Source organism: Python bivittatus, unplaced genomic scaffold, assembly GCF_059951505.1.
Source record: "Python bivittatus isolate LINGU-HERP-01145 unplaced genomic scaffold, Pbiv_v1 ctg000330_np1212, whole genome shotgun sequence".
NCBI classification, from domain to species: Eukaryota; Metazoa; Chordata; class Lepidosauria; order Squamata; family Pythonidae; genus Python; species Python bivittatus.
This window is the reverse complement of record NW_028277058.1, coordinates 24,475,781-24,502,020: the sequence shown is the minus strand read 5'-3', so window position 1 is coordinate 24,502,020 and position 26,240 is coordinate 24,475,781. Positions and strand designations below refer to the sequence as shown.

At 38.4% G+C, this 26,240-nt stretch overlaps 1 protein-coding gene across 1 annotated transcript in view; it reads right to left on the bottom strand.

The window, feature by feature from the left end:
- Positions 1-798: 798 nt before the first annotated feature.
- Positions 799-26,240, bottom strand: part of SYT1 (synaptotagmin 1) — a 177,744-nt gene continuing 152,302 nt past the window's right edge. The window contains exons 8-9 of the mRNA XM_088141845.1: positions 5,483-5,616; positions 799-4,069 (exon numbers count right to left, since the gene is read on the bottom strand). Coding sequence (XP_087997971.1) covers positions 3,863-4,069; positions 5,483-5,616 — 341 coding nt within the window. The 3' untranslated portion in view covers positions 799-3,862. The remainder of the gene's footprint in view (positions 4,070-5,482; positions 5,617-26,240) is intronic.

Sequence of the window (26,240 nt, the reverse complement as noted above, 5' to 3'; positions counted from 1 at the left end):
ATACTTATTTTACATTTTAGAATCTGTTATAAACATTATGTCTGAGCTACTCTTTGTATGCTTTCAAGCATTCTACAATCAAGTGGAAACTGGAAGAGGACAGCTGTGTTAACCTGTGGTGGCAAAACTTCAGGAGTCTGATAGCACCTTTCCTGACTAATACATTTTATTAAAAGGCATAATGTTTTGTGAGCTTAAATTTGTAAGCTGGAAAAGGTGCTACCAGATTCCTTCTGATGTTTTGCAACCAAGTGGAAGTGTTTCATCCACTTTACTTCTGCTTTCCCTTTTTCTATTTGTAGGTACAGTCAGAGCCTGGAAATATTTGTGTAAAAATATGTGCCCGTGCACTTAGGCTCTCAATTGTGAAAAAGTAGGCATTTTCATAGCCCTCAGGAATACTTCTTATAGCTGGACATCCTTGGAGCTATATGAATTCACATAGGTAATGAGTGTGCTTGTGAGTTGCTAGACTTAGCATTAAGGACAGGGTTTACTTCCACTTACTGAGTTTTAAATAGTAGATTCTTGTGGTCTGACAACTTACTAAGCCAAGAGCCAACAACTGTTTGGTTGCTCTGTTCTGGTGCTTGGTTGTCATTTTTATATTTTGTATTTTATATATTTATATACTTATATATTGTATGTGTTTAATATTATGTGGGGTTTTATTTATTTATTGTTTTTTGTTGTATGCCACCCAGAGTCACATTTTTTTGAGCTGGATGCCTTATAAATCTAGTTTAATAAATGCAAATAAATAAATAATGCTGAGAACACTTGAGGCATCAACAGGAAATAAAACATTTTATTGGATATTGTGTAGTATGTATGTTTTATTTTAACGACACCTGGAAAAACTCTACTGTGGGATTCACTACACAAAAGTGAAACAAAAGATAAACCACCTTCATCAAAACTAAATGTAAAATACAGCTAAACTTGTCAGCTCGTGGGTCACGAGCAATATGGCAGGATAGAACACCCCAAATGTTTCTACAAGATACAGAGAAAAACCCCACACAAAGAAACACTCAAGCAGGCAGTAAATATACACAAAGGCAACTAGGATCTTTCTACAGCATCAGATTCTAATACTTTACACAGCTTTGTCAGAAAGGTACATGTGGCTTCTTTGAGGATGAAAATGTCATCTTGGTCAAAAAGCAGACTTTTCTGCTGAGAACGATGGAACATTACACCAATTCTGCAGTGACATTCATTCTGGCAGTGTAAGAAGAGAATGAATTTAGAATACCTTCACACAATGAATCAATTCTAGCAGCTTCAGCCTGAAATTTTCAAGATTTCTCTCCCCCGTTATGCTGATCAACTAAAAGAAGTTACAGCAGAACTGAATCCTCTGTGTTTTGGCTCACTGTCTTTGGTGAGATTTGGTGTTCATATAAGGTTACAAAAGGACTCCTCTTACATATATTTCAGCTTATCTGATTCAATTATGCCTTTTCCTCTTCGATGTAGAGCAGTGTTTCTCATCTCAACAACCTTAAGATGTGTGGACTTCAACTCCCAGAATTTCCTAGCCAGCATGCTGGCCAGGGAATTCTGGGACTTGAAGTCCATACATCTTAAAGATGCTAAGGTTGAAAAACACTGATGTATGGAATAGAAAGAGCTCCAGAATGATAACTGTTGCATCGCTGGGGTTTTGGAAAGCTAAGTAGAAACTGGATTAAATTGCTACAATCCATTTGTGACATGTGAGTTCAGTTCTCTACTTTTGATAGGTAACTTGCCAGCCTAGAGCTCTGAAAAAGGAGATCTATCATTAAAAAAAAACATGACTGGAGATGCCTTTTTTTTTTTTTTTAAAGGAAACTATATATTTTCAAATTATTTCTGAGGAATTTCTTTCTTTCTTTCTAAAAGGGTTTCTTTTTTTTTAATGGGAAGGAGGAACACATTCCTGGATATTTTTGGTGCTTGGTGATACTGAAAATAGAACCTGTGTTTCAACATATTAAAATACATTTACAATCTTTTAAATAAATATGCAAACCAGTATTTAAATAAATTAATCAAAGAGATCTCCAAGGAGGAGACCCCAGTCGCAAAAATAACAGCCACACGTGACACAACAAAATAATGTAAGCTAAAGTGACCATCGGTCTTGTCTGAAGGACAGCCCTCTACCATCGATCTGGGGAGAGACGTGGAATATTGCACAGTGTCGACAAAATGCTGTGTTGTCAGTCCGTCCTATATGACGCCTTGTCCTGTGCATAGCTCTTCAGTTCTGAATTGGTCCATAGCTATGAGAACTTCTTGTGCTATGCAATCCTTCGGCAGTGCAGTAGAAGGGAATGGCAGTATTTTTACAATATCACTACAGAATAAATTGATTGCTATCCACTGAGAGAACTACAGTTTCTAAGCACACACGGCAGTCACAGTGATACACAGAGCAGTCTTTTAAGACGCTTATGGAATGACTAATAGCTTCATAATAGTGCCATTTACTACATAGTAACATTGAAAACATTTAAAAACTCCTCCTGAAACGAGCATCTAGTGTACATAAGAGGTTGCTTCAGTTTGCTAGAACTTGTTCTTTGTTTTGTTTCACTTTTTTTAAAGGACAAATTAAAACTTATTAGTATAAATAGTATATAAAAGGTCACTAGCTGTTATCTTTTGGCTTGCTTTGAAGTGCATTCAGAAATATGGCTAATTTTTTGTCCTCTTTTGATGGGATTGTACAATACTGTCTTGTCACCATGAAACTACTTTTGTATAATAAACACACACGGCTGTGATTTTTTTGTTTTGCTTTAAAAAATATTCTGCATTCCTTCTCATCTGGCTTAGTATAACAAAATATTTTGTTACAAAGTCTAATGTGCAAACTCATTAGAATTAGAGAATGTGAGAGCACAAATGGGATTCACAGTATGCAAATTCGTATAAAGGTGATAAAGGAGAGCTACTTGTTTTCAAGTATATATGTTCGCCATGGGTAATAGCAGGGCAGCGGCGGCTGCTACATAACCCCTAAATGATTCCCCACACATAGTTTATATGTTGCTATGTGTAATATTTCATGCTCCCACCTCCCTCCCTTGATGCAACTGTACCTTCATTTTTAAGTGTAAAGCCATGATTTCAGTTTGTTTATACACACATATATATACAGAGAGAGAAAGAGGAAAAAAAGTGATATATCAGCTTCTGCTATGCTTCCTAGAGGTCAGTTCTGGAGCTGCTCAGATCATGCAAAATTGCCCACAAGAAAAGTCTACCAGTGGATTCATTCCTTCAAGGAGCGCCGTGTGAGCATATCTTGATATTGTAATGGTTCAGTTGAAAGCTCAGATTTAAGTTGTCCTTTAAGATGTCAGTGTAACACTACTAGTGCCTTACAAGTTGGAATTTTTGCTGGAATGCAGACGATACAATAGTTACCCTATAATATAATTATCAGCTCTCCTATATCTCAGTCAATTTACATAATTTAAAATATAACATCTTATTAAAAACATCTAGATATACACAGATTAGGAAACGTTTACGACAAACAAATAAACAGACTAGAAATAAATTTTTAGATACTGGTATGTACAACTGTGTGATACAATAAATAATTTCTGTCATGCTCTATCTACACATATTGCTTAAAAGAAGAGTAGATCTGAGGGCAGTGGTGAGATGGAATGCCTTATAGGGCTTTTTCTACATTAAAGTTGTGCAAATTAAAACAAGAGTAGAAGTACCACTGATCTGTGTTGGGGATGCATGGCTGGAAATAAAAGGACCCATATTACTGAGGTATTTACAGATACTGGCTAAAGAGCACTATATGGGCAAATGCAGAAAGGCCTTCTTTTCACATTTTGCTTTCTTCCTACTTTTTGACTGCAAGCATGGCATCTACTTCTTCCTCTGGCTGTAAGGTATGCCACTGTGCAATGGGTCGCCTTGGGTTGGCCAACATGTCTGACCAATGTCGCAGCTCCGCACCAGTGCTGTTGTAGCCCACAAAGACTTTGCCAATGGCATCATTCTTGCCAATCTTGTCATAGTCCAAAACAGTCACAACAACTTGCACTTTCTAAAACATGATGGGGAGAGAACAAAGCAAGAACTGAAAAATGCAAATCCATACATTTTGCTGCTGAGGTTGTCAGAACTAACAAAATCCATGCAGCAAGTGGGCAGCAAAAATGGGAAGCTCAGATCTGGTTTACCTTGGGTTTCCTATCATGAGCCACGATTCAGAGTCTGACATTTCCTGCAGCCTCCTCAGCATTATATTCTATAAATCCCCCTCCAGAAATCTTACCACTGGCGGTTTTACAGCTTATACAACTGAGCCTCTTCTATTCTAATTTCTCCATAAACTGGATACTGAAAAAGTTGCAATAATCTTGCTTTGCATGGTGCCAATGTTTCAGTAATGAGATTGCAGTGCCAGATCACTATTCTTAAGTATTTATGTACTGGTAATGTAAGTCTTATGGTTGGGCACATACTTTTAAATCCAAATGTTCTGTTTAAATCAACAGATACTGTATGAACTGATAAATCTCCCTGCAGTCTGGTTGTAACAATACTTCAGCCTCAGTGTTTGGGTGAAATTGTGCTGAAGCTGATGATGACCCTTCTTCCTGCATTTATATGCCAAACTGAAATGTTAAGCTGTAATCCTGTAAATCAGGATGGACAACGTTTCTTTTCTGTCAAAAGCTGCATTCCCCTGGGAGTAATTTATAGAGGACCATATGTCAAAAGTGACTGGGATTTAAGGAAGCAATAAAAGGGCCACAGTGAAAGATGGATAAGGCTACCCTCTTTTTTCTCTTTCTAAGCTTTTTGATGTTTCCTTTTTGTCTTCTGTTTTTATGTCTGTCTCCCTCCCTCCCTCCCTCCCTCCCTCCCTCCCTCCCTCCCTCCCTCCCTCCCTCCCTCTCACTTTCTTGCTTGCTTGGTTGCTCTCTCTCTCTCTCTTTCTTTCTCGCTTCCTTGTCAGAAGTCAGAAACGTTTACTTGCAGAGAGCTTTTGAAATTAGATAAAAACAGAGAACTAAGCTGAGTGTTGTGGACTGCCAACACCTATTATTTACTTATGTATGTTATTATAAATATGGTTTTAGTTATGCAGTTTAGCAGAAGAATTTTGATGATTATTATTACTGCTCTATTTTTAAATAATTTTGATTTGATAAGAATAATCAAATCATCTGAAAGAATGGAAAACAATAACACTGATTTTCTCCTGAACTGTTGGGATAAAATCACCACTGGCTTTTCTATTTAGCATCTATTGCTGCTGAATATTAGTGTTCATTATCTGCTGCTTGTTTGATGAACTGACATTCCTAAGTATTGCATCACTCATCATTTACCTTTTGAAACAATCTCACTTGTTTCATCCATGAAGGATTTTTGCATAAGGGTTAATGAAGGTTCCTACGAAGAGGAGCAGAATTTCAAGGTGAAGAAGGACCTGCAAGTTTGATATTACCTGGATTTGCTCAAATGGTACTTCAAAGCTGAATGATTCATTGTAATAAGGATTCAGAGTGTTCTTCTTAATTGTTGTCTTCTTCTTCTTCAACCGTTTCCCATTTTGCATCAGATGAATTTTCACATATGGATCTAAACAACAGAAAAAAGAAGTTTTTCAGAAATACATGTTGGCTAATGCAGTTAGTCTTTTAATGAAAATAATGTAGCAACAAAATAAGCAGGAAAGCAATGGGCTGTATGTAACCTGTATACTAATTGTCCAGCAACTATAGGACAATTTTGCCAAGTGATGATATACTGTATTGTATATTGCATATTATGAGAGGAGTCTTTTTCCTTAAAGTATATGCTGAAGTGTCACTGCTTAACAGGGACCTACTGGAATAAACTTTCCCTTTCTACCTCTTTCATATGAACAAAGTCCTTTTCTTCTATTTATGTTCATTTCTTCAATGTAACGTTCCAGAAAAGAGTTAATTCTGAAGGAAAAAGAGATGTGGGTCATATTGCTATTCTAATTGGACATGGATTCTATTGACAGCAGTGGCTGAGGCAAATGAACATTTCTCCTTTCTTTTACTACTTCGCATTTTAGAATTTCATTAACACAGAACTGTTATAATTGCCCTAATTTTGTGTGTGTGTGTGTGTGTGTGTGTGTGTGTGTAACAGTCACTAGGATTAGACAGATTCATGGAGAAACATGATACCTAAAATTGATTCTAAAACGGCTACAGGTAGTATTTCCATGCTGTGTATGGTGGTGGAGGTGATATTCCGTCTACCTAACAAAAAGTACAACCCCTAGGGGGATAACAATTTGCATCATACCTTAAGAGAAATGCTCTTAGAAACACCTGTTTAGATGCTACTGGGAATTAAGAGTCCTGGACTAAATATATCGTTCATTAGCTTAAACAAGACAAATTGCCTAACATTATAGCAACCAAGAGTCTTTCTTTAAGGGCAAAGCAAATGTTGGGAAAGATCTGCACAGGTTTTCTCTGTGGATCGGACTGTTACTTTAACATAACTACTTCTTGTTGTTTAATGGTCTCTGAGTCTTCAGTGCACTATTCCTCCTATGGTTCTGATGGTATTACTGTTACAAAATCAAAGTTTAATATTAGCACAGATTTATCTCATCCCATTTCATACTGTCATGTTCACTGTTCTCTTCCTGACAATCCAGTTTTTCTCTAAACAACAAAAGGGAAAGAGAGTTCTGGGCAAATGTACTTTTATATGTAAACCACAGTTTAAACCATGGCTAGTTAGCTCATTTGGCTTAGTGTTGTGTTTTTTAAAAATGGTTGACATAAAACACAGGGAAACTAGCTATATTTAGGAGGAACAGTTTTAAGAATTCATCTGTCCTTTATCTTAGTGGATATTGGGCTAAGAAATCTGGCCTACCAAAAACTAGATGACCACTACAGTTTTCTGTATCTCTTTAATGCCATTTAGAGGTTCTTCAGAAGTTTGCAGCCCAGATCTGGAAGACCTAAATGGGGACCTTTTTTAACCTTCTCTTTTATCTTATCTCCATTACTTTGAAATCAAAAAGTGGGGTGACTTGAAATGTGGTCAGCTTCATTCCCTGAATGTTCAAGGGGAAATGCATCCTAGGTACTTCAAAGTTTAAAGACAACATTTCAGTCAATAGCAGAACAAATAAATAAAAAGGGCTTGTAACTTTAGATTTTTGTTCTAATGTAGCCTAATCAATTTTTTTACAAGGTTAATTTATACAATGAATACATGTAATGAGTTTCTCCCCCACGCAGTCCTCTTTCCCTCCCTCTTAATCAAATAAGTTTAAGTCCAAAAACTTTGGCAGTAATGTGGAATAATGTTTATAGTGCTGGAGTAATGCGGAGTAGTGATTATAGTATTGGATATGCAAAAAGGAAAATTTTGTATTTGGAGTACACAAACTTTATAGAGGAAATCTGGCACTTAACCCACCTTAGATAGTAATTGTGAGGTTTAGTTTTACTGTACAGGTAATCCTCAGGTAACAATGGTAATTGGGACGGGAATTTCCAGCAATACTGCCAATACTCAAGACTTCTGCCCTCTTTTTTGTCTCTACCAAACTGGATTTGGACTAAGCAGCTTTTCAAACAGACTCCTGTTCAAGCAGTAGGCTATCCCCTGAAAAGTGGCAAATGCAAGCCACAGATCCAGCTAATAAGGAAAATAAATCTGAAACCTGGAGTCTGAAATCACTGAGATCTCTAGAGTGCAACCACTGGTTGGTAGTGCCAGTGGGCCCTTCTAAAGGTTGGCACTTGTGGTCATCCTGATGGGATATTCTCGGCTGTATTGTAATGAGAAGAACTTGGCTTTTCATTATAGCCATACCGTAGGGGAGAGAAGGCTAAGTGAAAGATATTGCTCCTTCAGTTGCTCTAATTAACATTCAAGACATGGAAGCTTGGCAGAAGCTGAAAAATTCACAATTAGTATTGTGCATTACTGATTTTACAAGACTATCTCAAGGGGGGACTAATAGAGAAGCTTTTAAAAGCAGTTCAACTGACATGCTTTGTTTTACTGCTATTTAATGGCAAACGATGTCGGCTCATTATTTAGAGGCAAACAAAAGACTTGTGTCTCATTTGAAATGAAAGCTGAGGTAATAAATACAGTAATCTTGATCTCAGAAACGCCACTGATCATTTACAAAATGCGTCTCCAATATCCATAGCAAGTGGCTTGTGGACAAGAAAGATTTAATTTGGCAAATAATGAACAAAATTCTAGATGTGACATGCAAGTGAAAAATCAAGTGTTTTGTAGGCAGTAGCATGGTGAAATGAATTACACATCAGAAGCATCAAAAGTACATGGACAGGCGGAGTCTGTGGATGCACCAGGAGAGAATAAAGTATTTCTTCAAACAAAAGCTTGAGTGACAGAGCTTTTAATGTGAAAATTAAGTTGTAGGTACTATATGATTTTATATTCTCTTCTTTAGAAAATGCAGAACATATTCTCATGAGTAGTCACTTGGACAGAAGAAACACAGTGACAAGGGATGACAAGGCCAGAACACAATGACTATACATTGATCATAATTTGAATGCAAAGATACTGATCTTTAATAAAGGTGTGCAAGTCCTGTGGGCTGAGATATGTAGTTCAAGTAATATACTGAAGTACATTGTGCAGTTCCAATTTGTATTTTGGGGAGGGAGTAGAGAGAGGGGTTGATACTCATGAATCTTCCATCTTATTGAAAAAAAAAATTGCTCTGCAGATTAGTACTGGGCAATACAGTGAACAAACATTGGAAAAAGCAGCTTAATAAGAAGTCCTATCTATTATAATTGTCCTGCTGCCTTGCCTGGTTGTGAAAAATTCAGGTCTTAGGGCTCAACTATGTACTACCTTGATGGCATAATTTTGCATTCAACTGAGTACAAAATAAGCTTTGGCTGTTGCCAGGATAGGCTTCCAAACTCAGAAAGTGTTCCTTGTATAAGGGTTTAAACTTCTGCATTCCACTGTGGTCCCTACCCAGGTCTGAGCCCCCACTGGAATCTCTTTCACTCTCTTTCTTTTGCTCTCTTTCTTTTGCAGACTGGAAATGTAACTGGATGCAAAGATTGAAGGCATCTGATCTGGGCCTGAAAATTAGGGGGTGTTGGGGAAGGCGTGTACTTTGGTCCTTACAACCGAGTTCTATAAGAATGCACATTTCTCTCTTTTTTAAATTTTTTATTTATTTTTTGGTAATTGTGAATTTATTGGAGCTAACTAGTTAGAATAAATAGTTTATCCAAAAACCTTAAATCTTAGATATTATTGAATCCCATTGTGCTATTGACATATAAATTGTCCATGCAAGACAGCAAATTCAGTTCTTACTTAAAATGATAAAGATCCTGGGCTGTACTACTTTAGACTACAGATAGGAACTCCCATGATTGAAAACTGTTCCATATGGAAAATAAGTTTAAGCTCTGTTTTCTCTATTAAGATAAGCATTTAATTATACAAAGATAAATGATCTGAAGTGGTGCAGCCCAGCCACAGTTCACTACCTCAAGACAATGCAGAAAGACAGAAAGCTGATACGTGTGTGAATCCTTACAGAACCTGCATTTTTAAATGGAACAATGGGACAAAGGTGTCATTGGAGGGCAGTAATTTAATTTTAGCTTTGCAAATAGACTCTTCTGTGTTGCCAGCTTTCTGCAACTAGTATCACACAAATAAGATCTATAATAGAGCTCTTCAGTGTTTTGGATTAGTAGGAGGAAAGCTGTTTTGAAGTGCATTTGGTTGTGCACATAGCAACTCCGGAACCAAAGAAGTCTTTTCTCAAGATCATGCTACCATTAAGGAGAGAAGCCAGGCAATCCCAGGAAGATGTGGCTAGATCACCTTTAAAATTTCAGGAATGAGAAAGGCTGATTTTACAGTACGGCTTTGTTTGCCTGAGTTAAATTACAGCAATTCATAGAGAAACAAAAGGGAAATAAAGAGAAACCCATAAACGCAGAATTTTATATTTCTATCATGAGATCACAAAGGAACACTGAAGCTTGAAGAAAAGCCACATATCTCTAAATGTTCTTAATTGGATTCAGAGAAGACAAAGCATATATGCGCTGTTTCAGAATGGATCTAGCTACCATTCCCCCTCTAATGGCTATGCATGGCTGGGGGAAGACTGGGCAGCTGACAAATGATCAGTCCATCAACTGGACATAAACATTATATATTATGTTAGTAAATGTTCAGTTACAGTTTGATACCAACAGCTTTGGCAGTGAAGTTCTCTGTCATACATTTCTATCCTGCAAGATAGACGCTGGGGAGAGATGTGGTTGTAGAAGGGCTGGTTGGCATCATGAGTCCCTACAGACAAGCAGGGCTATATATTTATAGCCTTCAGAGGGTTCAAATGCATCCATGAGGAATTACAAGACAAACATACTTCAAGACCAGCAGCCAACATCTCTCTTGTGAGAGGATGACTCAGGATGTGGCTTTCAAAGTAGGGATAATTTGCCTTAAGAATTTTCTTCCCCTGTGTTTGTGTGTGGGAACAGATAATGAAGGCATCAGAAATAACCTCTAATGAGATTAGAGTGATCACATGCATGGCTGGCTTAAATCAGTATTTGTTATGGGGAAAGCTATGGGGAAAGGGACTAAACTTCTCTGGGGAAGGAACGATGGAAGGCACCGTTTCCAAGAAATGGTGCAAGAGCTGGGGTTACATCAATGCTGTACTTCACAGCACTCTGTCTTTAGGTTACTATGGCAACGGTGGCCAGAAGCAGATCCTGGAGATGAAATCCAGGCCTTGTTACCAGCATGAGCAGGAGGGCCCACAAACACTGCGGGACTGGTTAAGGGAAGCAATGTACATTGTCAGCTAGCAAAGAGAAGCCAGGACTAAGGTAACCTAACTGAATGTTGAGCTCCCCAAATTCAGAGCAATGTATTTCCTGTTCAGTATTTATTTCTGAGACATCCTTACTCATTATTCTTACAACCTACTGCCTTTAGTTTTATTCTTCTTTTGTTTCTGTCAAAGGCATGTCCAAGGGGGATTTATGTGGCATACGTTCCTTTCATAATATGAGTAAACTGCTCATTTCTACTTGGAATGCCACATACAGAATATTTATCATTAATTGTGCACTCTTTCTAAGAACAATTTCAGACGTTAGGTGATGTTTTGGAAAAACTGGAAGAGAGAAAGTCCTTCAGACATTTGTAAAAGACTGAAAAAACTGGAGGACAGTAATTAGTATTATCTTTATTCATGTCTCCTGTATAACAGTGGAGGAAAAAAAATAAATTTTGAGGTAGTTTGTGTGCTGAGGTGCAGAAACACCAATCTACATAAATATATACTGCTTGTAATCTCATGTACCTCTCATTCAGTTTATGCAATACAATGGCGTAACAACCAAGATCTGTCTTACTTAATATCCATTTAAAATCCTATATTCTTAATTGGAGCAAAATTTGTCTGCCTAATTTAACTGCAAAGCTGCAGAGCGAGACATGCTCCCTCCATTTCCACCCAACATTCTTCTGCACATCTGAGACTGTATCTAGAAGGATAAACACTCCTAAAATTGGAACAATGGATGGGAAGATAGTGCTATTAAACTGGCAATGAGCCAGTGATCTATTCATTGGGGAAATTTTACTCTGGGATTAATTGCAGATGGTCAAAATAAAATGGTTCATCCCAGCTTAAGGTTTATTTGAATAGTTACGTTTTCAGAACTTCATCGGTTGCATTATAATAAAAGTAGAATGAATCCAAAAGAGTTTATTAATTTAAAAGGGAAGCATTCAAGAATCATCCCTGGCTGACTCCTCTCATCAATCATAAAATAAAGTCTGGATGGACATATGTTGGATTCAGGCAAAATTTGCCAGCTCACTGCAACCTACAGCTCAGCAAAATATATTCTGTCTGAAATAGTCTGGGATAAAACTCAGAAGCAGCTGAAACCTTCATGCTTAGATCAAGAGCCAATACTACAAAGCTGGCATGATGAAAAAAAAAAGTGCAGCCAAATTACTCGAGAAAAAATGCTTATAATAATATTCTAGACTATAAAGCAATAAAGTTGTCTTTACTCATCAACCAGGGACCAGTTTCCTTTGCTCAAAATCAACATGATTGTTTGTGAGGGTTGCATTGTAGGTAAACACAGAAAAGGAGAAAAGGTAGGAGTGAGCAAGAATAATTTCACTTTCCAAACTTTAACATGTACATGATCATGGACGTGGATTCCCATACTTAAATTGCAAGGAACTGCGTATGCTATCTTGAGGATCTAGAGGAAAGATGGGATATTAAAGCTAATCAATGAATAAAAAAGAGCTCAGCTGCTACATTTAAGGGACCATTTTATATTGTAGGGGATATGATGAAGGCAGCTGCAAAGGGAGAAGGTTGAAACAATCATATATAGTACATTGCATTAATGAAGAAGTAAATTAAAAACCAAGGTAATGTGAATATGTGGAAGTCTGGAATAAAATATCCACCTGACAAGTCTGGAATAAAATTTCCACATGAAATAATAAAGACTTTAACTCTGGTTGTTTTTGCAGGACATACTAAACTGAAAAATGTAGTTAATGATCCTGCACACCATAATTTTATCCACTGCTGCACAGAGCCTCTTAATCCAGTTTTGCAGCTTTCCAAGATTTATAACCTAGGTCAAATGTTAGGAACAAGTTCAGTCTTCAGAAATCCAAATTGTGACTGTTACACATTTGAATGACATAGCAAGCCACAAAGCTTGGTTATAAAGCCAAGTGGGCACAGTGGGAATGAGCACAGTTGTTAACTGAGCTTTTTTATTTATCATGTGAATACAGCCAGGGTTTTGAACATTTTCTGTTTCAATTCAAAGTATATCTTGGGCAGGATTGGAACTTGGAGGGAAATGTAACCATCAATACAGTGCTTGCAGTGCATCAAACTGCCCCATCTACAGTTTGCTACTTATTGTACTGGCAATTGAATCATGCTCACAGTGATGACACAAGAATCTGTCTACATCCATATTGTTAATTCCTCTGTCAATTATGTTAGCACAGGGGAAAATGCTCACCCAGGGAAAGCTCAATAAAAAAATGGTATAGGGACAGGAAAATGGCTTTATCAAGCAATGCGCTCAGTAGTGAAACAGGAAAAGGGGTCAGATGGTGTTGAAGTACGGTGGGTGCCTAACCTTAGTGCCTCCAAAGATATTTCAATTTGGATCTTAGCTCAGATTCTCTAAGGAGAACCCAGAATAGTGAATCATTACCTACTCCTAATAAACACACAGCCTAACTGCCAATCACTGGCCAAATAGAGAAAGCAATGAGGCTGTTCTTAGAAATAAGGAGCAATATAAAATACATAATATAGATAGGCATTGCTGTTACTTGTTTTGGACCAAAACAACAAAAGAACCTTCATAAAGATTAACAAATATTTCATAGCATAACTTGTGTGGATTAGAGCATATTTCCTCAGATACATGAATAAAAAAATTAAAGAGTTATTTCCATGGCAGAGAGATGAGTGTGCATACACACTTGAGTGAACAGAACAGGGGAATGAAATGTAAAGATAATTGAACTGAAAATGGGTAACAGCATAACAATTCGAGCAGTGACTAACCACCATCCTTAGCTTTCATACCTACATAGAATCATGGGGTTGGAAGGGACTTGGAGGTCTTCTAGTCCAACCCCTTTTTGAATTTTATTTCCAGCTGAGCTCATTGCTGACATTTTTCAACCAGTAACTCATCTATCTTAGATTCAATGTGTGACTTACATTTCTACAGAATTCTTAGGTTCACAGTTTGGAAGAATGTTTGATGGGAACATGAGAAAGGGCCTTCTTAAAGTGGATTATTAAATATTCCATGCATGTAATTTCAAAATGACACAAATCCCAACTGTAAAGGATAAACTGGGCTGTAGTATAATTGTATATTTCCATAACCATTCTTGTATTGGTAAAGTTATTGTTCTATTGACAATATTTTAAAGGTTTGATAAATGTGCAAGACTTTGATATCTGAGAATGTGGACAAAGCTGTTTTACAATTTATCAGTCTCAAAGCAGCAAAACAATGACACAGGAAAGGCAAAGGCATCGAATCAAAGAAGTCAGGGGGAAAAAAAAAAGAAAGAAAATAGAGGCACATCATTTCTATCTGTACCTTTTCAGGCAACAAAACCATACAACAAACTTCCCAAGTTTCACTCAGCTCTGAAACAAATAAATTTTCATTGTTTTATTTTTAAGTAAGCAAAGACTGTATTTCAGAGTTGGACTATGTGACTGATTGCATTGTTCATTTGTTTGATTTATTGACCCCTATCTCCTAAATAACATCAAACAAATCTCCAATACATTTTTCATTTTGAAAGTGAATGGAGGTCAAGCCTATTTTTCGTTTTATGTTTGCCATCTTTGGTAATGGTAAAAACCTGGCAAATGCAAAAGTAATAAACCTTTATGATCCCCATTCAGCAATTATCTATTAAGAATTTTATACTGAGTTGCATATTGAGGACTGTCCAAATGGAAGACTCAGAGCCCTTGAAATCATCATCATCACTGAAAAATATGGGACAGAATTTTGCCCAAATGTTGGCTAAAAATAATGAATGTAATTTATGGTGTAAATCCCAAATAAGCTCTAGACTTCAGAAAACAGGCTAAATTAGCTGACTGAGTCAAATGAGGAATTAAAAAAAATAATTTACCAGAACCAGCATTAAGGCATAACACTTTTCTGAAATTCCAAGAAAACTTGTGTACAAGCATTTAAACTATAGAACTATAGTATTATGTTGTACAGGGGATTTCAAAAGTATGCAAAACAATGTCTACAGATTTTCAAACAGACTGGAATAAAGAAGTTGAACGCCAAATTAAACAATTATCCTGCCTGCTTTAATAAAAACTTCGAAGTACCCTTCTTTACAGAACACAATTGACTGGATCATGGTTTAGCATATTTTGCAAATTACAAAATCCAGAGCTAAAAGTCTCTGCATTTGAAGTTGGACAATACAAGCAAGCTAGGGATACTACAGGTGTACTAACCATTCCATTTCCCATTAGTATCCTTGCGTCTTAACTCTGTAATTTCTGGCTCATGAACTGAATGTAATGTTGCATCTTTGTTGTGGTCAGATTGCTTTCTGCTAATAAAGAGATTTGTTGGGACTACTGACTTTTGCAGGTAGGTAACAGGTTAGGATGGGTTGCCTTGGGTATGTCATGGATCCATCTGGTTTTCTACAGGTTTTTGGGGATTTTCCCACTGATCTGGGAGTGATGCACTTGATCAGTCTCTGGAATTCAGAGAGAGCAAGGATATGATAGCCCCTGTTTCTACTGCACTAGTGATGCTCCTTAGTATGAAACAGCAGAAGAGATGCCTAGAGCATTGATGGTGCAAGATAAGGGATAAATATGACTGAATGTGGGTATGAGCCCAGCTTTGGGCCAAATTCTAGCAATAATGTTGGCAAAATACATTGCTCTTCTTGCATCTACAGAATGTCATCCAGTAGCAATATTTAAGGTGATCTATACCCTGATAAAGGAAGATCTTCCTCCAGGCCACTGTGACTTGTTTGTTAGATATTTTGTAGACAAAAACAATCATATCTACTTGGACTTAGGTGCTACCTGAAAGAATCCAGTAAGATGACTGGGCTGATATTTTATGAAGTCAAGTGGGATTTTTTTGACCACATGGATTCTGGGGAAGTGGTTCTCTGAAACATGATCTTGGTTACTTGCAGGCTAGACCGCCATCTTTGCTGGCTCCTTTGGGTAGTCAGGGAGTGGTGGTTGGCTGGATTTGAGAGGTGGTGAGTCCTTCTTTAACAGAAGGAAACATGGCTACTGCTCTGAAAGAGGAGGTAGTGCACCCTTTTCTGAAGCAACTCTCTCTCAATCCAGTTCTGTTGGAAAAATTTCCAGTCTCCAATATCCCCTTTTTGGAGAAGGTTCTGGAGAAGGTAGTAGGATGTTGGTTGTAAAGGATACTGGATGAAGTAACTGGAATACTTATAGGTTCTCTCTCTTTTTCCTGAAATATAAATTCATGAACTTTACAACAAATATCCAAAATGCAATGATATACTGGCTGCTTCTGTATATCGATGGGTCAGGTGATTAGATGAGCTCTGCTGTTGTTGATGTATTTTTTTTTCTGTTAGTAGGGTTATTGTTTTTTCTTTGGGTGCCTGGGGTTATATGTTGTATTTTCTGTATTGTGGGAGATGGGCAGCTATATAAATCATACAAATAAATGAACAAATGTTTTTAGTTAGCAACCCATTGGCCTGGATGAAAAAAGGTACCTGTAGTGAATGTGGGGAAATTCCATTTCAGAAGTTAGACATGTGAAGAGAAAAATAACTGACTTGTCAATCAAAGTATTAGGTAGAGAAAACTGAAGCCTGGGAAAAGCAAATGCTAAGATCAATCAGGTTCCCCCCTCCCCCCTTGAAAGAGTACTCTCAATTTTGCTTTTGTCTTTGGTGCATTTGAATAAATCATTGCTGAGGCTGTCTAGAAACCATGTAAGAGAAAAAGCTTCCACTGGCTGAAACAAAGTTGGAGTTAGAAATCTGGAAATCAAGCTAAGATCAGTGAAGCTAGTTATAATATAGATTTATTTTGTTTTATTAACAGAGATCTGCATTGTGTGAAATTATTCTGGTGTGTTTGTGTGAGAGATCTTGAAGCTGAGTGAGACAACTCTTGTTAGAAAGCACTTGTTCATTTTCTTTTCCCTTTCCAATTTTTTATGAGGTGTCTGCTGTTGTAAATAATAAAGATTTAAAATTCTTATTGAATAAGTGGGGCTTATTCTGAAAAAGAGATATAGTGTATAATACATGCTTCTCTCACCTGGTCCAGCTACAGAAAGAAGGGAGGGAAGGTGTAATTCAGTGGCAGAGAGGATTTCTCTGGAGTATAGTGGCTGGTGGGAGCATACCATTTCAGCTGCAGGGAGGGGGAAGCATGTTGTGGGAAGAAGGTGTTGGGTCAGAGAGGTCCCAGCCACCTTATCCTAAATGTGCATGCATGCACGATCCCATTACAAAACCATTCTGTGGACAGTGCTTAAGGACACCAGTGGACATAGCTCTGGACTTTCACAAAGAGGCAGGACACATCACATTTCTATTATTCCATGAACATTTGGTATGCTGAGAAACATATGGTGCAAAATAAATTTTGTTATTTATGCTGTATTATCACAGAATGAATCTTTTTGTATCTCTCTCTCTCTCTCATCTCTCTCTCTCTTTATCTCTCTCTCATCTCTCTCTCTCTCATCTATCTATCACGTAAGTCCTTCAGTATCTTAAATTGCAATCTTACATTTTCTTTGACTGAGCTACATAGGATTATCATCAGAGCCATAAAACAGACATGGTATCCAATAATGTGTTCATCAGCTTAGAGCCTGAAGACATCTCAACATTTTCCAGTAGTACAGTGATACAAATGGATAGTGGATGTAACAATTTTGCCACTTGATGCACATGATTTTCACCAGGAAGGCACTGAAATGTGACACAAAGCATCAAAAACATGAAGGAACATGATAGTTTCAATTCAGATACCTGCTACAATTTTGAATAGCAGATATCCATTTTGGTGCAAAAGTGGATAAACAGGCATATCTTGTGGTTCACTGACCACGTTGATTAAATTTGAAGAGTTCAGCAATACTTCTGTTTCCTATTTACTTGAGCCAAGATTTTGACATAGTTGAAGCTAACAGCCAGGTACTATGGAAAAAATTAACAGCTCATAAAGCACCTATGAGTTCAAGCATATATGGAACATTACAGATGTGAAAGTGAGTTTGAGAAAGGCTGAATGTTGTTACAAAGAAATCCCTAATTCATAAAATAAACAGATCTATTTGATTTGATGGAAATTATAAATGTTGCTACAGGATGTTATATAGACTGGAATAATGCAGTAAATTGTATTTGCTCTTGAACCATTAAATAGGGCAATGCAAAGAACAGTACAAGTCCTCTAAATACAATTCAGAAAAACAAAATGCTCTACTAACAGAAAATTGAGGAATAAAAATGTTTATTATAAACTAAGGCACTACAGGTAGCCTTTACTTAATGAACATTCATTCAGTGACCATTGAAGTTACAGTGGTGCTGAATGAATGGTAGTTACACCCAGTCCCGAAGTTATGGCCATTGCAGAGCCCCCACGTTCATGTGATCAAGATTTAGGCACTTGGCAGCCCACCTGCACTTACAACCACAGGGGCACTTCAGCTCTTCCAACCGCCTATTTCCCACCCCATCTCTGCCCTTTTGGCTGTCCTGCACTCTGCCACCTCTGCCAGACCTGCCACCCTGGGGCCTGCTTGCCCTGCCAGCTCTGCTATCCCCTGCTGACCTTCCTCATCTTCTTCCTCCTGATGCTGCTGAAGTCTGCCCAGCCTGGCATGGCCAGCAGCTGCCTCACAAAGGCCTAGCCAGGTGTGCCCCATCAGCAGCAGAGGGGAGAAGATGGGGAAGGTCAGTTGGGGGGGGCAGGGCAGAGTATAGGGCAGCAGGGTGAGTGGACCCAGGGCAGCAGGGCGATTGGGGCACAGGGCAGCAGGGCAAGCAGACCCAGGGCAGCAGGGCGAGTGGACTCCAGGGCGGCAGGGTGAGTGGACCCCAGGGCAGCAGAGTGGCAGGGTGAGTGGAGTGCAGGGCTGGCAGAGGCAGCGGTGTGCAGGGCAGCCAAAAGGGCAGAGATGAGGGGGAGACAGGTGGCGGGGAGTTGAAGAGGAGGCAGAGAAGGCAGTTCCTTACCTTACCAAGGCTTGAGGCTGGGAGGGACCAAGCCAGGAATGGCTTGGATCAGGGTGGGTCCTTGCCTAATGAACTGTGGGATTCAGTTAACAACGACAATGGGGATTGTCGGGATTGCCATCGCTAAGCAATGCAGTCATATGGCATCATGCTTTATGACCACATTGCTTAGCGATGGAAATTCTGGTCCCAATTACCGTTGTAACTTGAGGACTACCTGTATTACATTAAATATATTAAAATAGCTCTTCTTATATATATATATATATATATATATATATATATATATATTTATATTTATATTTATATTTATATTTATATTTATATTTATATTTATATTTATATTTATATTTATATATCTCTTTATAAACTGCCTTCTAGCATTTCAGCTCCCAAAACCAAAAGGATAATGGTGGCTGGAGTCTTTAGGCCAAGTCAGTATAATTTTCTCTAGTTTAATTTAGAATTAACCTTAAAGTAAATTTGAAGACTACTCATTTGTGAATGGCAATTCTTTATCATCTGACAATGGTTTTTCAGAAAAAAAGGAAACTCAGGTAACAAGATGTGGGCATGCTTGTAATAAGGTTGGAAAGAGACAATGGCTGCACAACAGAATCTGTTTATGACATTTGCAAGGTACTGTGTTGACCAAACCTCCTGGCTTGGTGGAGCTATTATCATTAAATTATAGGCATAGGAGTTTCCATGTGGAAAAAAAGTTCAATGTTCATCAGTTTTGACCCAGAATAAAATCTCTTTTGTGTCAGTGTATATTCTGTGAATAAGTATCTGCATGTGTTAAGCAAGCAAGCAAGTGTTCTAGACGTGTTATTTTGGGGGGGAAAACCCATAATGTCACTTTGATATGTTATTGAATCATTGAACATAAAGATCAACCAACCCGCTCCCCCCTTATATATGATAAAGTTAAAATGAAATGATACATATACAAATACTACCCACAGGAAGACTTTTACATTTATTCTATTCTTTTCCAATCTTTTGTTAACAGAAAAATTCATGCCTTTTGTCACTGCTGTGCTCTTCCCCTCCTTTTCCCTTTCATGACATTTGCTTCTTTTCCCCTTTTCTTTTCTTATCATTCTACAAGCTTGAAAAAGAGTTTTGGAACTGATACAAAATCCTCTCCTGCTACCATATTTGGAGTGAAAATGTGCAAAGGAATCCAATAGCTGAGCGGATATAATAAAGAAGGAATGTGTTTGCCAGAAAAAATAAATAACATACTTGCTGAGCGAATGAATATTTTAAAACCTTGAAACACATGTGTTTCAAATTCTGCTTAACTATTTTAAATTAAAGCCCAAAGGAGCAAAGATACATGAAAGAATTGAAAGGCTTAGTAATTTGAAATCTGTAATGCACTATAACCCATATACTGAAAAGTCTTCGCATGGCCTTCCTTTAAATGAAAACCTCTTATGACAAATTGTGATTAAAAAGAAGCACTTTTGAAATGACCTGGACTATGCTGGCCTAGAATACATGTGGCCAAACTACAGGGCAAATGTGGCCAGTACAGTCCTTCCATGCAGTCTGCATGTTCTCATACTCCTCTTGACTATTGAAAGCTTTGTAGGATGAGACCTGTGTTTGTCAATGGTATCCAAACATCCAAAGGAGCTTGGTAGCACCTTTTCAGACTAACACATTTTTATTAAAATGCACAAACTTTTGTGAGCTGCAGCTCATTTTGTCAGTTGCAATGGAGTGGTTAAATGGATGTAGGATTTCAGTTGGGACAATGGTGGGGTGGAAGAAGAAGAAGAGAGAGTAGATATGCAGATGCAGGTTACACGTGAGACAGATTACAAATACCTTATCAATAAGAAATTGTAATGGATTATGAATCCATTGTGTTCGTTGAGAATTTCCAAGATAGCCTGAAACCTTTTGATGGTATGTGAGTTCAGTGATTGTTCACTCAGTTGTGCCGGCAACGTTTCTTTTGTGCCCATTCATTCTTTTGCACAAAGTTTGGCTTGTTTGTCCTATATAGAATCAAGAGGGACTTAATTTTGACATAATGACTCAAAATAAAGTCAAAATAATATCAGAGCATTTCAATCTTCCAGGACACTCCATTATAATCTCAAAGTAGCCATCTTGAAAAATGAAACATGTAACCTGCATCTGCATAACCACCCTGCCTTCCCCTCCTGCTCCTCCATACATCATTCCAATTGAAATCCTATACAGGTAGTCCTCGCTTAATGACTACAATTGGGACTGGCAACTCTGTTGCTAAGTGATGTGGTCATTAAGCATGACATCACTTGACCGTGTCAGACTTATGATATCACTTCTGCCATGGGTGTTAAGCAAATCACCAGTAGTCATTAAGTGAGACATCACATGACCATGACTTGAGATTTCACTGCTTGCTTCTCTATGGACTCTGCTTGTCGGAAGCCGGTTATAAAGTGTGCAAATGGTGATCACATGACTGCAGGACACTGCCACTGTCGTAAATGACTGCTGGTTGCGAAGTGCCTGAATCTCGATCATGTGACCATGGGAACGCTGTGACAGCTAAGCGCAAGCACCAGTTGTAAAGTTACTTTTTCAGCACTGTCACAACTTCGAACTGTTGCTAAACAGAGCAGTTGTTAAGTGAGGACTACCTGTATTGATTTAGCCACTCCATTGCAACTGATAAAGTGAGCCAATAGCCATCATGGTTGGGGTGGATGTTAACTGAAGCCTGAAATACTGGAAGGCATTTGTATAACTCCCCTTGTTCTAACCATTTAGTCCACAGCATTACTTTTTATCCTGGCTATACAGAAAAGAGGTGCACAGCAGCAGCTCACAAGCCACCAGTGAAACTCTAAGAAAGGAACTTCTGATTTTAAGCAGGTGAGAGTTTTTGCTTTCATTAACATTGCTCCTGAATCCTCAGCCAATTACAACTTTATAATATTTTTGTTTTATTTAAACTGCTTGCCATACCTCCCGAGATATGAATGAGAATACATACACTGCCATAAGCCTATTTTTTTCAATGCATCAAAAACCTATACCATTCTTATACCACTACAAAATCTCTAAGAACCTAAGTTTGGGAGCTGTGATTTTCCACTGTCAGAAAACCAAGATGAGGCAGGAGAATTCTAAAGAAAAATAACTGAAGTGATATATTGCTAAGCAACAGAAATTCCTCTGCCTTCTAGAGTAGTGATGTTTGTAATAAGAAGCTTTATCTGAGAGTTAGAAATGGAAATATATTGCTGTACACTTTCCTGACCAACCATTTGTGTGATGAAACAGCTGCTTGTTGTACAGTGTTATACACTTTGCTTTACACAGGTGAGTAACAGTCCTCCCCCCCCCCCGAATATTTGTATGAGCATGCTAGATAGCATTCAAGAAACACTGGCAATTCCTTTAGTTGTCTCCTAATTCAGATATCCATTTAAAATGCCCAAAGGTTTGTCTAATCTAGAGTAAGCATAGGTATATTTTAAAGAAAAATGTGATACAGGTAGTCCTTGTTTAGTTTCTGACTTGTACAGTGATCATTCAGTTATGACAGTGATCAAAAAGTAACTTTGTGACCAATCCTTGCATTTATGACCTTCACAGGTCTGTAAAGCAAAGGAAAGTTGAAGTAAGATCATAAGCCCCTTGTGATTTCACTAAGTGACCGCTTCACTTAATGACTGAGTTGCGGGACCCAATTGTGGTTGCTGAATGAGGACTACCTATATTAAATGAATTTGAGTAAAATGGTAATGTGCAATTAAAAGGCCAAAATAAAAGTGAAACATGATGAGTATGGTACCCAGAAGGCATGAATCAGGACAAGTCCTTTTCATTAGCTTCATTGTTTAGCTGCCTCTGGTGGTGTATCCATTGTTGTCAACAGTCCCAGTTCCTAGGTATCATATCAATAATTGCTGAATAATCTCCTCCTATTTACAACTAGTCATTCTAACAAGAACAGCTATCTGATTTGTAAATATGTGTACAAAGCTACATGCTGTTTATCAAGGTGGTTCTCAACTTAATGTAAATTGGGCCTGTATGGGTATCGCTTTTGAATGGCTTTTGAACATTAAAGCCAATGATTTGGATTCTAACCACTGGAATGGAAGAGAGCTAACACACAGGGTTTTTCTTGACAAAGGTACATTTTAGAGCTGCTCACAGAAGGACCTCCAAACCAATTTGGAGTGATGACCCTTTTCCTGTCCAGCTACTCTCACTTCCAGTTCAATGTTGTCTGGAATGGTCATGGTCTTTCACATAGATTTTTGGTGGGTGGTGGGAACTGAAAGGAGTAGGTATGGTAAAGTCCCGTTCAATAAATTTCCTTCTGTTCAAGTTTGCTAATATCCCATTCAAATGAATAAATATAATTTTTTGGTTTCACTTGCCTTTCTAATTATTCATGCACATTTTCCTGATATTATAATTCTCTCCATAGACATAAAGTAGTATATACCTTTTTGCTTACCATACCTACTGTAACATTTGTACAAAATAATAGGATCTTTGAAGTGGTGCTTTGCTTCAATGAAGGTTTGCTTGAGGGGTCCCATAGGAGAAAATCTTCAGGCAACCTCCCCCTCCTTACTTTGCTTCTTACTTCAGCTGGAACTCATCTAAGGATGCTATGTGGATGTGCTTTTGTTTCAAAATGTTTGACTCTTACAACAGAATGGTGTTTGAGTTGAGACATTTTCATTCAGTCCCACACATTGAAATCTGACAAGTTGATAAGACAGGCTCACTATTCATATTGGCCATTATAGCATAACAAAGAACTGCTGCCTGAAGTTCTGCAGTTTTAATCATTAGGCAATGCAGCTATGTAGCTAAAGGGCTTTTAGAGTTTTTCCAAGCAGAACTGAATATTGTTTCACCTGATGAAGAGTTCTAAGAAGCCGAATTTCAGGATGCAAATTACTAAAAGGTGATAATCTTATTCATACTTGTTGGGGACTGTTAGGGCTTCCTTCTGAATAACCATGCAATAATAAGCATGATTGTGCTGTAATGCTTATTGTCTGCCACTTCTCCTCTCCCCATTTTCTTTTTTAAGCCCCCTCTCACCACAGCTGGATTTAATTCCAGTTTATTGCTTTGCCACATTCATCTGAAAAGATAAGTGCAATTGAAGGAGCCTGTTTCTTTTGTCATTCTTTTGTCGTGCTACCACATGCCTGCATTACTCATCAGGACATAAGAAACCACAAACTTAGCATTTGACAGGTGGAGGGAAGGAAACATTGAAACCTCAAAGTGTTAATTATTTTTGTTGAAATCTATGATGTCTCAATAAGTGGCAGCCCTTAGCTCACCTTGGCTGTACTACAAAGCTAAGCAGGGCCAGCCCGGCTAGTTCATTGAGTGGCAACCGATTGGCCATTTCAGGGCTATAGCTTAGACTGGGAAGTTGAAAGGACGTTCTGGAAAAAGGCCATGGCAAACGTTAATGTCCCTCCTGCATGCAATTCTTAACCTAGTAAGAGACAATTCTGGAATGATGAAGCCATTATAAATCATTTTTGTGAATAGCAGTTCTTAGATTCTTCAGCTTTTCAGGTATGCCCAAATTATACATTGCTAAATCCTAAAAGTCACCACCCCTTCATGGATCACTGCCTTGTCGTGGCGAAGGGGCTTGCGTAACTCAGTGAAGCCATGAGCTATACCGTGCAGGGCCACCCAAGACGGACAGGTCATGACAGAGAGTTCTGACAAAATGTGGTCCACTGGAGAAGGAAATGGCAACCCACTCCAGTATCCTTGCCAAGAAAACCCCATGGACAATGTTAAAAGGCTAAAAGATATGACGCCGGAAGATGAGCCCCTCAGGTCGGAAGGTGTCCAATATGCTACTGGGGAAGAGCGGAGGGCATTTCCAAGTAGCTCCAGAAAGAGTGAAGCGGCTGGGCCAAAGCCGAAAGGACGTTCAGCTGTGGATGTATCTGGAAGCGAAAAGAAGGTCCGATGCTGTAAAGAACAATATTGTATAGGTACCTGGAATGTAAGATCTATGAACCAAGGCAAGCTGGATGTGGTCAAACATGAGATGACAAGATTGAACGTCGACATCTTGGGAATCAGCGAACTGAAATGGACGGGAATGGGTGAATTTAATTCGGGTGACCATTATATCTACTACTGTGGGCAAGAAACCCTTAGAAGAAATGGAGTTGCACTCATAGTGAATAAGAGAGTGGGAAAGGCAGTAATGGGGTACAACCTCAAAAACGACAGAATGATCTCAGTGCGTATCCAAGGCAAACCATTCAATATCACAGTCATCCAAGTCTATGCCCCAACCACTGATGCTGAAGAAGCTGACGTTGACCGCTTCTATGAAGACCTACAACACCTTCTAGAACTAGCACCAAAAAAAGATGTCCTTTTCATCATAGGGGATTGGAATGCTAAAGTAGGAAGTCAAGGAGTAATCGGAATAACAGGCAAATTTGGCCTTGGAGTACAAAATGAAGCAGGGCAAAGGCTAATAGAGTTCTGTCAAGAGAACAAGCTAGTCATAGCAAACACTCTTTTCCAACAACACAAGAGACGACTCTACACATGGACATCACCAGATGGTCAATACCGAAACCAGATTGATTATATACTTTGCAGCCAAAGATGGAGAAGCTCTATACAGACAGCAAAAACAAGACCAGGAGCTGACTGTGGCTCAGATCATGAGCTTCTTACTGCAAAATTTAGGCTTAAATTGAAGAATGTAGGGAAAACCACTAGACCACTCAGGTATGACTTAGATCATATTCCTTGTGAGTACACAGTGAAGGTGATGAATAGATTTAGAGGATTAGATTTGGTAGACAGAGTGCCTGAAGAACTATGGACGGAGGTCCGTAACATTGTACAGGAGGCAGCAACTAAAACCATCCCAAAGAAAAAGAAATGCAAGAAAGCAAAATGGCTGTCTGATGAGGCTTTACAAATAGCTGTGGAAAGAAGGAATGCGAAAAGCAAGGGTGAAAGGGAAAGATATAAGCAACTGAATGCAGATTTCCAGAGAATAGCCAGGAGAGATAAGAAGGCCTTCTTAAATGGACAATGCAAAGAAATTGAGGAAAACAATAGAATGGGGAAGACTAGAGATCTCTACAAGAAAATTGGAGATATGAAAGGAACCTTTAGTGCAAAGATGGGCATGATAAAGGACAAAAAAGGCAGGGACCTAACAGAAGCAGAAGAGATTAAGAAGAGGTGGCAAGAATACACAGAGGAACTATACAAGAAAGATCTTAATGTCCCTGATGTCCACGCTGGTGTGATCACTGACCTTGAGCCAGACATCCTAGAGAGTGAAGTCAAGTGGGCCTTAGGAAGCATTGCTAACAACAAAGCTAGTGGAGATGACA